The 15979-nt window shown below is 42.2% G+C and overlaps 1 protein-coding gene across 1 annotated transcript in view; it reads right to left on the bottom strand.

Annotated features, from left to right (window-relative positions):
• PHF14 (PHD finger protein 14) overlaps window positions 1-15191 on the bottom strand; it is a 319743-nt gene extending 304552 nt beyond the window's left edge. Inside the window, exons 1-5 of the mRNA XM_089776015.1 lie at window positions 15180-15191; window positions 14403-14471; window positions 14042-14111; window positions 10551-10661; window positions 153-832 (exon numbers count right to left, since the gene is read on the bottom strand). Coding sequence (XP_089632141.1) covers window positions 153-832; window positions 10551-10661; window positions 14042-14111; window positions 14403-14471; window positions 15180-15191 — 942 coding nt within the window. The remainder of the gene's footprint in view (window positions 1-152; window positions 833-10550; window positions 10662-14041; window positions 14112-14402; window positions 14472-15179) is intronic.
• Between the last annotated feature and the right edge of the window lie 788 nt (window positions 15192-15979).

Raw genomic sequence — 15979 nt, forward strand, 5'->3', positions numbered from 1 at the left:
TTTTTTTTTTTTTTTTTAAGGGAAAAAAAAAAAAATCAAACACTGTAAATAGGATTCCAGTCAGTCTAACTTCAATGAGTAATTTAGAAAAAAATAGCACTGCAGAATACTTTCCATTTTTCAGACATATTATAGAAAGTTGGTTGCTCTACCTCATTGCTCTTGCTTTGTGAAAGAGCCAGGCTATCATTTGTCAGTTCTTCATCATCAGCACTAGTCCTGCTAAGAACTTTATTTTTCTTCTTCTTGGATCCACCATCACTAGCAGTGCTGCTGTTGTCCTCATTGCCTTCCTCATCATTGTCTTCCTCATCACTACCACTTCCATCATCTTCATCCTCCTCGTTGTCTCCATCACTTCCCTCTTTCCGCAGTGCAGTTTTTCCTTTCTTCTTCCCAGCAGTAGGTCGCCAGTCGTTGTCATCCTCACTGTCATAATCATCCATATCATTTAGTTCTTCCATTGATACAAAATCCAGCAGAGGTCGGTTCCTACGCAAATTCCACTTTTTCGGTTCATTTGCTTGCTCATCAGCAGCAGGAGCAGCAGCAGCAGCAGCAGCAGCATCAGATTCAGTTGCTTTTTCTTTCTCTTTTTCTTTTTTCTTTTTTGGCTTCTCATCTTCCTCCTCCTGTTCTTTATTTTCAGTCTTAATCACATCTTTTTCTGTTGTAGGCATTGCTTCTCCAGTGGAAGGTTTGGATTGCTGATCTTCCTCTACTTTCACTTCTGCCAATTCTTCCTCCAAGACATTTTCTTCTGATTCACTACAGGAACCTTCACCACTGTCCTTCGATGCATCTTCACTCCCACGACCACTTCCTTCAGAATCTGTTGAGCATATGAAAATTTAAAAAAAGTGTTCCAACACAAATGTACCCAAAAAACCCCAAAGCTGTTGAAGTAACAAGTTGTTAAAGTTACATATTGATGTATGTTGTTCCCTTATTAGGCATCCAACCTATGTTGCAGTTGGTGTCCAAATATCGCTACTTCATGTAGTACTGAATCTGTTGAATGAGTGTACTTTGAAGTGACAAAAAGGACTAAAATATATTAAATGACACCATTAAATTCCCCTTTGCATCACAGCTCATATTACCAATAAGCAGTACTATGGGACAGAAAATATCAAGTGGTGACTACATAAAGCATGAATAAGTACACTTATTAAAAAAATTAGTTACTTTCTAAACCTTGAAAATTAACTTTATATAAAACAGATACTCAATACAAAACACTCCATTTAAAGTATATTAAAGTTACAAAATGAAGTATTCAAAAGTCAAGAAGTGCCAAAGTTGAGTTTGTTCATATAAACTTAACTCTGCCACTTGCCATATCTATATATATATATATATATATATATATATATATATATATATATATATATATATATATATATATATATATATATATACACACACATACACATACACACACACACACACACAGTAAACAACGGTCAGATTAAAAACTTACTACTTTTACCCTACAAGACCTCGGTTTCATTCAGTACATAGTTTGGACAATATGCAAGTCTGAATTATCATCACTCCATTATTTTTCTTCAGTTAGAAGTCTCTTGACTCATTCACTACATGAAGTCCAATATGCACAATGGACAATTCATCAGTTCTGGACTTCTCTCTCTATTCAATGTGCAAATAAATGAAGTTGGAGTTATATGGAAAAGAGCATGTGAAAATGTAATTAATGATTACTGTGATGCATTTAAAGATGTATAAACTTCATGGCTTGCGTGTTTCTCTTAGTAACATTTTTTTTTTAACTAGTTTTCATTTGGAATATTTATTTTAAGAGAAATGAAGAAATTGTCTTATTTGGAGCAATTTGCTAGAAAACAGTAAAAGTTCTGTTCCTCACCATACATGCGCTCAATGAGACAAGGGCTTCTGTGATATGCATATTATTCTGTGAACCAAGGATTGAAATTTTCCAGGTTGTTCAGTTCTACCACTAAACTGTACTGATCACCTCCAACAAGTGCCAAAAGAAACACACCTCTAACTTCACCATGCATTTTTTGAACCATACGTTAGAGAATTGCTTTACTGGCACGTAAAAAATGCATCTGCCCTTAAATCACCCCACTTACCAGATAACAGTGACTAAAGCATTTTATTAATTACCAACCAGCAATTCCTGCACATACATTCATAGTCATATACAGCCCAGACAGTGGAACTAGCAAGGTTATGTATGGAGGAGACAAGATGCAGAGAATCCCACAGTACACATGATTATTAGCTAAAGCTAGGGATGTAAAAATCTTGTTTAAGTTTAACCATTTAGCTAATTAAACGGGGTGGGGGGGGGAGGGAAGAGAATGAGAGAGAAGTCATGATGCTTTCAAGGAAGACAGTGACAATCCAAATTGTGAGAAAGCAGCAAGGTATACTCAGTCCCACTGACAATAAATATGAAAGATAAGTTATGCCTTTCTATAAAATGGTCACTTGAGGCTTGAATGCCATTGAACACACTGAAGAGGGTAGCCTTTAAAAGAGGGCAGTTCTTTGTGGAAGTCTGAAGCAAGACATAACTAAAAATTCTTCAACAAAGGCATAAAGAACAAAGTGACTTCTATGCACAACATTTCAATGAGTTTTTGCTACATGAGGAGTGTGAAACATCTGTATTATTCTGCTATTAAATCATGAAGTACAAAAAAAAGTGACACTGGGGTCCTATAAGAAGTTTGGCACATTTCTTACAATAAAATGTAACTTCTCAATTAACAAATTTTACTTTTAAATAATCAAGAGAGCCATTTTATACGAAGAGCATATGCTATAGGGATATGGTAGTGTAACCTTGTAAATGGTTAATCAATGACCTTGGACAGGCTTAAAAACTAGCTCCTGGTACACACCCGCTCCCGTGGAGCCACCTAATACAGAGGGAGCAGCGCGAGGCAGCAGGCAGGAGACAGAACGCAGGGGGAGCTGGCTTCGGGTGCTATCATAATACCAGATGCTTAATAAAAATAATGGCCAAAAACACAACATACAGCTGGTGGCCAATAGAAAAATTTTAAAAGGTTGAGTAAAAAGGTATAAGCACTTTAACCCTGCTATCAAATCAAAATAGCTAAATCCATTCTGCTTACTTAAAAATTATCTTTATACAGTTTGAATCTCTCTAGTCCAGCACCCTCAGTGACCTGACTGGTGCCAAACCAGAGAATTTACCAAACCACAGAAGCTCAATATTGTCTAGCAGCATTACCAATACTTCCACTGTTTACTGAACTCTTGAAAGATGTTTATGAGTAAATTAAAGCTAAACAGTAGCACAGAATACCAAGAGCCAGGACTGGTGGCTGTAAACAAACTTTATGGGACCACAGAAAACTTGGCCACACTCATAAGTGTACATCCAGTTAACTAAAATCATGCCAGACCAGAGCGTGACAAATAAGAGAGGTTCAACCTGTAGTTTCAACTGAAACATTCATGTTCTTCCCTCCACTTATTATGCAGCAATGCTGATGCAAATGGATACAGAGTTCATCCCTCAGAAGCAACTCCATATCCACACAGCTTATCAAGTGCTTTGAAAGCTCTAGGCTAAAAAGGTGCTGTACACAAAAGTTATACAGGCAACAAATAGATACACTAGTCCAGGCATCAAGAATCCTTAGGTTGCACCTATTTAAAGTAAAAGAGAAGAGTATCACTGCTTTTCAAAGCAAACTGATCTTCATTGCATGCTATTGGATTGCAAAACATCAGCCGAAGACATGAAACTTTGCATCATGGCATAAAAGCAAGCAGCCCAAATCACAAACCTCAATGCTTTCTCGTGTAACTTAATTATAACTAAACCAATGTTTTTAATTTTTCTGCAATGAGACCACGTAATGCCCATCTGCAGCCAGGATCAGGTCTTTGCAAATCAGGGCTGGAGAATCGCACACAAGTGAGAAGCAAATAAATAAATAAATGAAAAAACTAAACTCCCTCACTGAGAAGGAGAAACACACTTCCCACATTTCCCTTGCACAACAGAGCCTGGGGGGCCCCGGCTAGTAGATATTGTGTGCTTCAATCCTGTGGTGTAGTGGCGGGCTCTCCAATGCTAGGGTAGAGCCTTGAACCCCCGAGGCAGGATCTAGGCAATCTAGAGGCTGCATCCAGCCCCCAGGTTCCTCACCCCTGCTCTAAATTATTTGTAATAAACAAGAGAATATATACAACTTTAGCTATAATGATACTATTTCTAAGTAGTACTCCTTAGAATCTGAGGTGTAAAAAGGTTACTTTGTTCATTGAAAGTAACCATACAAATGCAACACTAAAGTTGAGAACTAGTTTCATGTCTACACTGAAGTTTATGAATTCCAAGACCAGTTGAACTGAATGGAAGTTAAAAGCAGTGGGATCCTTAAAGATAAGAAGTAGGACCCTACCAAATTCATGGTCCATTTTGGTGAATTTCATGATCATAGGATTTTAAAAATTACAAGTGTCAATAATATCAGCTATTCAATATTAAAATCTCATTTCTTTTAACTGTATGGGTCCTCTCTCAAAAATGAGTTGGGGAGGGGAGAGGAGAGGTTTGCAGTACTGCTACCTTACTTTTGTATTGCTGCCGTTGATGCTACCTTCAGAGGTGGGCAGCTGGAGGATAGCCACTGCTGCCTGGAAGCCAAACTCTGAAAGCAGAGCCACCAGCAATGCAGAAGTAAGGGTATGGTATAGATGATCATAGAATCATAGAATAATAGGACTGGAAGGGACCTCGAGAGGTCATCAAGTCCAGCCCCCCCGACCTCAAGGCAGGACCAAGCTCCATCTACACCATCCCTGACATGTCTATCTAACCTGTTCTTAAATATCTCCAGAGAGGGAGATTCCACCACCTCCCTTGGCAATTTATTCCAATATTTGACCACCCTCACAGTTAGGAATTTTTTCCTAATGTCCAATCTAAACCTCCCCTCCTGCACTTTAAGCCCATTACTCCTTGTCCTGTCCTCAGAAACCAAGAGGAACAAATTTTCTCCTTCCTCCTTGTGACACCCTTTTAGATATTTAAAAACCGCTATCATGTCCCCCCTTAATCTTTGTTTTTCCAAACTAAACAAGCCCAGTTCATGAAGCCTGGCTTCATAAGTCATGTTCTCTAAACCTTTAATCATTCTTGTCGCTCTTCTCTGTACCCTTTCCAATTTCTCCACATCTTTCTTGAAATGTGGCGCCCAGAACTGAACACAGTACTCCAGCTGAGGCCTAACTAGTGCAGAGTAGAGCGGCAGAATGACTTCACGAGTTTTGCTTACAACACACCTGTTGATACAACCTAGAATCATATTTGCTTTTTTTGCAACAGCATCACACTGTTGACTCATATTCAACTTGTGGTCCACTATGACCCCTAGATCCCTTTCCGCCATGCTCCTTCCTAGACAGTCGCTTCCCATCTTGTATGTATGGAACTGATTGTTCCTTCCTAAGTGGAGCACTTTGCATTTCTCTTGATTAAACCTCATCCTGTTTACCTCTGACCATTTCTCTAACTTGCTAAGGTCATTTTGAATTATGTCCCTATCCTCCAAAGAAGTTGCAACCCCACCCAGTTTGGTATCATCTGCAAACTTAATAAGCGTACTTTCTATCCCAATATCTACATCATTGATGAAGATATTGAACAGTACGGGTCCCAAAACAGACCCTTGCGGAACTCCACTTGTTGAACCTCTCTAGTTCAGCACTCTTGGGATTAAGGATGTTAAGAGTTGGGTAAATGACTAATCATGTAGTCAATACAATTTGCATTAACTACACGATTAGTCGATAAGGGAAGGTACTCTGTCACAGCTTGTGCTGATCTAGGAGCTACCCTTGCTACAGCTCATCAGTTTAAATGTAGTAAGAACCAGGCAGCTCTTACCACACTTAAAATGCAGAGCTGCAGCGATCCCAGACTGGCGCAAGCCAAGACTGAGCCAGATTTGCTCAGATCCAGCTTGCACCAAGTCCAGCAGCCAGCCCCAGCTGCTGCAAACAGGCTGCTTGCTGACAGCAGCCCCTGTCTTTGGGGAACGGGAGGGGGGGCAACTCCCCACTTGGACCCCTCGCAAACAAAAGCTGCTGCTGGACCAGCCTCCGCTCATAGCAAGTCTGGGTCCACTGCAGACTCCTCTACCCTCCACCCACTATGGAGTCAGTAGCGCAGGGGCGGGGGGAGAGAAAAGAGGGAGGCAGCACAGTGAAAACAGAGCTGGGGGGGCAGGCAGCAGCTTTTAAGCCACCTTCCCCCAGCACTGGCTCCTGTTGTCTCACACACACACACACACACACACACACACACCCTGCTGCCACTGATACATAAACCGGGGGGGGGGGGGGGGAGCGAGCAAGTAGTCAACTCAACTACTCACTTACATCCCTACTTGGGACCTGACTAATGCCAAACCAGAGAATTTGCCAAAGCACAGGAGACTGATATTGTCTAGTAGCATTCTTAGAACACATGTACGGGTAAGTTAGAGCGAAATTACAGCACAGAACACAGAGCCTGGACTGGTGGCTCTAAACAAACTATATGGGACTGCAGAAAACTTGGCCACATCCATGGTAAGTGGACACGTGTCTAACTAAAACCATGCTGAACTACAGATATTGCTGGAGCAGAGACGTTCAACCTGTATTGCCATACTTACTTCGGCATTGCTGCCTGCAGAACTGGGCCCTCGGTCAGCAGCTGCCACTCTCTAGCCACCTAGTTCTGAAAGTCACACTGCAGAAGAGTGGCAATACAACCACCCCCTTAATATCGCCTTGCGACCCCCCCTGCACCTTTTAGGTCAGGATCCCCAATTTGAAAAATGTTGGTCTCCTCCAGGACATTGGTATAATATAGGTAAGGGTACACAAAAGACCAGATTTCATATGGTCAGATTTCATATGGTGAGACCAGATTTCATGGTCTATGACAATTTTCATGGCCATGAATCAGATAGGATCCTAGAAATAAGGTATCAGTTGCTTCCATCATTTACCATTGTGTTGATTACACTCGAAGAAAAGCACAAAAACCAAACTAACTGATACTTTTATAACAAACAGGTCTACCCAAGGAAATCTTATCCATGCTAGGGTTCTCACAGGAACAGGTGAGTAATTTCAGAAGTTCCTTGATTACATGCAGGACATCAGAAGAACAGACTCCAGAAGATTTGAGAGTTAGGATACCTATTTAAAACAGTTGAGTCCAATCTTGCAAACCCTTGCTATAACACACACTTCAATTGATTTCAATGTGACAGTAAGCATCATCTCAGCATTTTATACTATACCACAGGCTTTTAAGTTCTACACCTTCACATACAGATGCAATGTGGCAGACAGAGGGAAAACCCCAACTTTTAAATTTCTTAATTTTGGTACATTTAAATTCTCGTTTGATATTTAATGTACTTTCCCTCCATAGAACTTCAGTTGTTACTAAAAAAATTAAGATTTAAATTGCTGTGTGTGTGTGTGTGTGTGTGTGTGTGTGTACACGTGTACACTGGTATATCCAAATATGTGCATTAGTGCATATTTGCTGAGTAGTCAAACATACCTGCATTTATTAGAAAATGCAATATTGCACAATATTTTAAGGTAGTTCTCCATGTACTTTTTTATTGATTATCTACACATGTAAGGAATCCATTGCAAACAAGAAATTCAGCCACAGAATTCTAAATCCAAAGTACTTTATATATAGGGCTTGATCATGCAACATACCATACATAGACAGACCGATGGATCCACATGGAGCACAATTGAATTCAACCAGGTTCCACATGAACATAGAGGTGTGCCCATGTGTTATGTATTGTAGAATCAATGTTGTACATTAAAGGAAAATCTACTCTTCAATCTGTAATAGTGCCTTTCTTATGAGAAACTGTATATTCCAGAGTCCCTTTACAATTTCACACGAAAGAGGAAAAAAACCTAGGCCCAGCACAAATTTAAGACACCATGACAACCACATACAAAAGAGCATAGACCTACTTTTTCAAGTATACAATTACTGTCTAATGAGACACAAGAAGCAATCCAAACATTTATACTATACTTACTATTAAAAAAATGCTAAAAAGATAGAAGCCACAGTAGAACTTAGAACTGGCAAGCTTTTCCTCTCAAAACATTCAGAACTTCATTTCAAATACTTTTTTCTTTTGACAGTTTACAGAGTAAGCACTCCCAACTGAAGTTACACAAACCAACTCTGAAGTTTTAAAGCAAAGCCATTTAACAATATAAACACACAAAAGGTCAAAATATTTCAAAAACAGAACATGTGGATTTCTTTCATTGTCAGAGACCCCAAACTGCTTTGGCTTCTATGTTGTATCTTGAGGGAATTTCCACTCTCACTCCTTAAACCATTGTAAACTATTCAGGTCCCAAATTGAGTTTCCATCCCTGCCAGTTCAACATCCATAGGTCAATGGGCCTTTATACAAGTGGAGCATTTAGGTTCCAAACAAAAAAAATTTAAGAAGAAAGTTTTATTTCTGATTTTTTTTTTTTTTACTAAATCTGAGAACATTAATAAAAATAGGAATATATTATGTATTTTCCTTTCTGCATCTGTTTTCCAATCACCTCCTAGAACATTTTGATCCTCTCAGTGTGCATTCTATGCTCCCTTTCCCAAGAATCCCATCTTTTCTATTGCAAGAGAATAAAAGAGACTAGCTTGCCACTGAAAATTGACAATATAGTTAGTTTCACAACTTTTTAGAGCAGTTCTATCTGCAAGATGAAAAACCTTTAATTCAAAAGAAACTTAAAATAAAGTTTACAAGATGGAGATCATTTCATTCTGGTACTGCTACAATTCTTTCCTACAAGAAAATCCCCAGGGGAATCTTTAAAATTGGGACTAAAGCAGAGGAAGAGATGCCTTTCGGCTTTAGACCTCTTGTTTATCCACATGGCAATATCACTTTAACCCTCTTCCTCCCACCTCCAGCTTCTTTTTCTCCTGTTACGTCAGTTAGGCTATGTCTACACTTGCGGCTTCTTGCGCCAGTAATATGCAAATAAGGCTAAGCGTGGAATATCACCGAGCCTCATTTGCATACCTAATGAGCCACCTTTTTTCCAGAAGAGGCTCTTGCGCAAGAAGGAGCGTCTACACTGCCCCTCCTTGCGCAAGAAAACCCCTCTTGTGCAATGCCGTTACACCTATTACTTGACAGGAAGAACAGCATTGCGCAAGAGGGTTTTTCTTGCACAAGAAGGAGCAGTGTAGACGCTCCTTTTTGCACAAGAGCCTCTTTAAAAAATGGTGGCTCATTAGGTATGCAATTGAGGCTTGGTGATATTCCACGCTTAGCCTCATTTGCATATTACTCACGCAAGAAGCCACGAGTGTAGACATAGCCTTAGTGTGTGGGCTTCTTTAAGGCTTTGAGAGAGAGTCCAAGCAGGTACAAGGGTCTTCACATATGAATTAGACTGCAGGAATAGGGCTTTATATTAATTGTAAATGCTTTGAAATATTATCTTGAGTTCATACAGCTCCCTGCACTGATCCAACTGAGTTTTCTGGTGCTACTATAATAAGTGTAAGTTGATTTTTCACCCCTCCTTTTTTCCTTTCTACTTTTCGCAGGTACCAGGTTTAAAAAGAGGCAGCCCAGAACCTGATTTTGAAAAGAAAAAAAAAAAAAAAAAAGTCCTGTGAAGGCAATGACTGTCTAACATTGATATGTTAATCCAACACTACAAAGAATAAGGTATTTCCAGAACAGTTTTTTGTTATGGAAATGCCAGGTCTGTATATACAGCACTGCAGTGGCTCAGCTGTACTGATGCAGCTCCACTGCTACAGCACATCTGGTGAAGATGCTCTATGCCAGAGACATGCTCCTGTCAGCATAAAAAAATCCACCACCACAAATGGCAAAAAGCTGTATTTGCCAAAAAAGTTCTCCTGCTAGCATAGTACTGTGCACATGAATGATTATGTCAGGATAACTGATGTCACCCAGCAGGGTGATTTGATCACAACACTGAGAGATATAAATCATCCCAACATAGGCTATAGTGCTAACATAGCCTAAATAAAAACTAGGTGCAACAACTAAGGCACTTGTACAGAAGATTCATATTTTCCCTGCTGGTCCTTGTTTCAGCCACAAGGTGAAATGTTTGAAAGCAACTCTGACTTATTATCAGTCTGCAATCTATTTTTACTTGGAAAAAAATTCAAGTTCTATCTGGGGTCAGGTGTTTCACAGATGTACTGTCTAAATTTAGTTGGGTGCTCTCTGTAAGGCAAGGATTCCAAGCTAACCAGATTATTAGGCTTTATGTCCCAACATTTCAACACATGTATATTCTATACATGACCAAAAACCATACAATTTCCATGTATAGTCTTCCAATGTTTCAGTACCACTCTTCCTTCCATTTCAGATACTAGTTAAAAAACCCAAAGCCACAATTTGATAAAAATAAAAGATGCAAAATCATTTTGAACTCGGGAGATGAAGGGAAATGTTTACCTGAAGCATCTCCAACTTTAAAATCACTGTCATCTGAACTATCATAATCTAAAGCTTCCAGCAGTGAAGCTGCCAAAGGCTTCACTTGCCTCCTCTTGGAGCTGCGATCCACTGTAGAAAGAAAACATGCAATTATTAGACGACTATGAAAACAACATTATTAAACATAAACGGTGCAGATCATACAGGTGCTTTGCGTCTTTGCTGTGCAGTTGGAAGCTCAAACAGCACGAGATACAACAGCACCCTCCTACAGCCAAGGATCTCAAATCATCCTACAAGTGGAGAGAGGAAAGGAAACGTGATGTATAAAGGCTCGGAGTTAACACAGCTCCTGTGGGGGCACCCGCAAGCCCCCAGGACCAGTGCCCCCAAACCCATAGCTCCTTGGGACCAAGGGCATTGGCTAAGGAAAGCCGGGGGGGGGGCAGAGAGGGGCTAATGCCTCTCACGGGTAGGGAAGGCCTCCCACCGTGGGAGGGAAGAGATGAGACCGACGCCTCTCGCCGGGGCTGCACGGAGCTTGGCAGTGCGGGGAGAAGCGGCTTCCCCGGGACAGTCACTCACTAAGGCCGGCGAGACAAGGAAGCGGAGGGCGGGCTCGGGCGCCGGCGGCAGGCGCGCGGCTCCCTCCCCTCCGGCTCCTCAGCGCGGGGCCCCGGAGCTGGCGGAGTCCGGGCCGGTAACCCAGACAATGGGCACAGCCGCAAGCCGCGACCCGGATGCAGATCCCGGCCACCGAGCAGGGCGGGCTTTGCGACGGCGGCTCGCTTCACTGAGCATGCGCGGCAGTGCCGCACATGTGCATTAGCGAAAAGCGAAACCGCTCCAGCTTCCCGGCTGCCCCGCCCCCTTGTGCAGCTCAGGAGCCCAGCTGGGACGCGCCGCTGTGCCTGCCCCTAGCCCTGCCGGGGAGCAGCCCGGGACCGGATTTGAGGGGGCAGAGGGGGCTGCCCAGGCGTCAGCGTCCTGATCTGTGTTTTCAGTACAGGGAGGAGAGGCTGCAGAGGGGCCACGGTTCACTCACTGCGCTGGCAACACCACGTGTTCAAAAGTCACCAATCACCTCACCTTACACAGAGAGAGCGAGCGTGTGTGTCACACACACGATTATGATTAGCCACGTGTTGTGATTGGTTTCTGAACTCTCAAACTGCACCCAGGTCAAGTTTTCCAACTTATCACAGCAACTGTGAGGGCTAAAAATCATTTTAAAGTTGTTGAGTAAATACTGTAGCTGCTACCCCTCCAAGGAAATCCTCTTTACACACACACACACACACACACACACTTTTTAGATTTACTTGTTTGAAAGCTCATCTAATCACATACATCCAGGAGCTAGGGATTTTAATAAGCCAAATATTGAGAGACTCATGGTGAAATCACAAAAGCTGGATATGCTGGTCACTGCCTAATCCTGATATGGGAAAATGGATGCCTCCTCCGGAGCAGATGACCACGCATCCACATCTGTGTTTAAATCAGTGTTGCCACTCCCCTTCCTTGGAATGTCATACATCTGACCTCCAAAACTATGAGACTGATTTAAGACCCATGAGATTTGAAAAAATACATTCTGATTTGAGTCTTAGATCTTCAGGTGTTCTTCATAACTACTAGGGCTATAAAGTGTGTGTGGGGGGGTGTTTTTTCAATAAAATCTGGGATATTCATGTAATTACATGACTCCAAGAGCTGGGGCTTTAGGAAAAGCATGTGAGACTTGCAATAAAAATAGCAAAAACTGATGACACTTCTAAAAGATCTGTGAAAGTTCTCAAGTTTTAGTTCAGTTTTGAATGCTACTTTGTTTAAATATATCTATATTATTCTAAATGTGTTCCTTTGTTCTTGTCTAACAAGTCAGATTGATAGAAATGGGCAATTTAACTTTTCTACCATTTATTATTTTGTATCTCAATCATGTTTTTGCTTACTAAAAGTTTAGTAATTACATAAAGATCACTTTCTACTCTCAATTCTTGTGTAAGCCTCACAAATAGTAGCAGTTCACTGTCAACTGAAGTAATATGTAGACTGAAATGTATCTCAGCCCACTAACCATAACTAAAGACTGAATTTGGTCCTCCATCTAGGAAGTTTGACACTATCACATTAAAAGATCTTTGTTCAGTCATGTATGTAGATGTTGGCATACTCACTGTAGCACTCAGTGAACAGGTTCTCAATCAGTTAGTGACTTTTGTATTTCTTTACAGTCTTATGCAAATCAGAAAGGACACTTACACTCTCATACTCTAGTTATCGCTAACACTGCTACTACAGGTTGAACTTCTCTGATCCAGCACCCTTGAGACCTGACCAGTGCTGAAACAGAAAATTTGCCAAACCACAGGATGTCAATATTGTCTAGCAGTGTTACCAACATTTTAACTGCTTACTGAGCTCTTAGACGACATATATGGGTAAATTAAAGCTAAATAACAGCACAGAACACTGAGAGCCTGAACTGGTGGCTTTAAACAAACTTTATGGGACTGTGAGAAACTTTGCCACACCCATAATAAGGCTAACTAAAATCATGCTAGACCATGGATGCTGCCAGACCAGAAAGGTTCAACCTATAATATAAAGATAGAAACAAGCAGCAGTCCCACAAATAAAACAGTAACTAAACCACATAGCCCAGAAATTTCTATGCCTCCTTAATCATCACCATTTCCCTTCTAAAAATGTCCCTTGCAAACATGAACTTTTCAGCATGCCCTTCACACCAATAGATTTTGGCTCTCTCAAATGGTTTTGAATGTGTCTTGACTGTCAACACCTCTTAGTTTTTATTTATGTTTGTATCACCAAGCAACCATCACAATACCCTTGTAACACTTCTGTCTACAACTCTACAGTATTTTTCAGTCCTCAGATCTTTCTCTAGGAAGAGATGTTCTCACTATCCAGAAACCTAGACTCTGTTTGCCACTCTCCTCCCATTTGCATATCCTTTCTGTACTCTTTAATTATCCTCATTGATAAGATAATTAGCCATTGAGCTCATCTGTTCACAGCCTGATTGGTTAATTAAATCTGTCTCAATCTCTGGGGAATCTAGTTAGTGATGGGCCATTTTTAGATGCAAGATTCACTCTTAGGGGGAATTCTGCACAAAAAAATTAAAAATGTGCACATTTTAAAATTTTGCAAAAACGGCATATGTGTCAAAACAGTATAATCACTCCACTTTGAATTATTTTGGTAATTTATTTCACAATATCTGTATCATACTTATTGACAGGTAACAACAACGAGATTCCACCAGGAACAGAGACTTAAATCAAATTCTCTCCCCTCAAGAACTCAACTGTGGGGCACCTACTGGCCCCAGACATCACCACTAAACTCCCCCAGAGCCCAGCCAGAGGGTACTCCTGGAGTCCCAATACCTGCAGCCCCAGAGCCCAGTCACAGAGTACCTCCAGAGCCCAGACCTGGGCCTCTCTTCCCCCAGAGCCCAGCAGCAATCCAGTCACCTGCATCCCCACATCCTTTACTCTTCTTCACCCTCTGTCGGAGCTGGGTCTTCTGGAACCTCTCATATCCCTGGGAGAACAAGGATCAAGTCAGGCAGTGAGAGTGTGCAGAGCCTTCATCCCCAATGGTCTGGGTACACCACTTACTCTGAATAGCAGCCTGTAGTAGTCCCAGTTCTTTGCAGGGGGAGCATGGAATTCTGTGCAAATTCTGCATTACACAGTGGCACAGAATACCTCCAGGAGTAAATGTTATATACAAAATAATAAGTTTAGAATTAAAATGTTATTTTAGCCATATTGCTATAACTACTATATAAAAATACAGAGGGACATTCAGAATATCTGGTCATTCCGTTACCTGAGCATTACAATTACTCTTTGTTTGAACTTCAAGTGCAAAATCTGTTGAAAGAGCAAGTAGCTTGATCTTCACATAATGTGTTCTTCAACTGCTAAACAAAGAAGGAAATAATGTTTGTGGGTGCACTATTGTGCTAAGAAATACAATAGCAATTCAGCAATGACCCAAGCACCTTTGCTAAAGCGCTCCTAGTGCAACATAAACCAAGCCCTGCTCTCAGACCCAAAGAAGAGTGCTGCATATAGCTTGGCTCTTAACAGTGCTCCCAGCCCATAGAAGGGAGCTTGGGTCACAAAGCACCTAAGTCCAGCCCAGCTCCACTCCCCACAGCCTAATTACACTATTCAGAGCAGGCAGGGCAGGGGCAGACTGGCAATCAAAATGGGCTTGAGAAATGGGTTGAGAACAGCCCACTTTTTCACATCAAAGAATTTTTTTTTAATTTACTCTTTGACCCCCATTAGCCACACCTCTGACCCCTGTTAACCACGCCCCTGACTCCCATTAGCCAGGCCTCTGGACGTAACACTCTCAGGGCAAGATGGACACAACCAGAAGTAAAAGGTGTCATGTGACCCCTCTAAGGACTTCTCCCACCATCCTCCTACTAATAGGGATTAGTTTGGCCCCCACCAAACCCCCCTCATGTAACTATCCTGCAATTGAATTAACCCAATGTGTGTGACATTAACTCAGGGGCAGAGAGGCTTGGGGAAATGTTCCCTCTAAGAGTTTCTTCCAATGAGCAGAACACAATTCATTGTGCACCAATACTGAGTTCATCATGTTTATTTGGATGTGGCACCTAAGTTTTAATAAAATATCTTATATATGTCTACCTTTTCCCTCTGCTGCCAGGTCTCCTCCCCTTGCTCCATCAGCTCCCCTGGTGCCTGCTGGACCCCAACCCCTCACCCTCCTCTGCTGTCCTGACTCAGACTCCTGCCCTTTTCACTGCCCTCAGCCCTCCTGAGACCTACCCCCCTCCACCAGCCCTTCTCTGCTCTTGTGCCCACTCTTCCAGCAGCCCCCCTCTGATCATGCGAGCGACCCCTCCTCATCCCCTCTCCTAATAACTCCCTCTACACACCTGCCCTGCCTCTTTCCTCTGGTGCTGGTCCCTCCCCTGCAGGTGTCTGCTCTTCTGCTTCACCCCCAGAATCCCCTAGCACCTTTACCTTCCCTTACCCCTGCCCCCTCCCCCTTCCCTCACTGCCCCACCCCCTTTGCCTTCTTTTCCCCCCCCATGCCCACCCACTCACCACCCTCTGCCCCCCGTTCCCCTCATGCCCCTGTGCCCTCACACATGACTTGCTCCATCCCTGCCTTCCTCATGCCCACCCCTTCTTTCAAGCCTTATCCCAACACCTCCCTCTCCAGGCCCGAATGCCCTTACCTGCTCCTCTCCCAGCGTCACCCTGACCCCCCTCCCACTGACACCTCCCCTCCTGCCCTTTTCCTCATTGTATCCACTTGCTCCCCTGGCATTTGTCTCTCCTCCACCCTGTCCCTTGGTGCCTTCCCCTTTCTTCTCCTGACCTGCCCCTTTCCCCTCAGCACAAGTCTCTTCCTTT

Source organism: Pelodiscus sinensis, chromosome 2 (genome assembly GCF_052426305.1).
Source record: "Pelodiscus sinensis isolate ZL-2025 chromosome 2, ASM5242630v1, whole genome shotgun sequence".
NCBI classification, from domain to species: Eukaryota; Metazoa; Chordata; order Testudines; family Trionychidae; genus Pelodiscus; species Pelodiscus sinensis.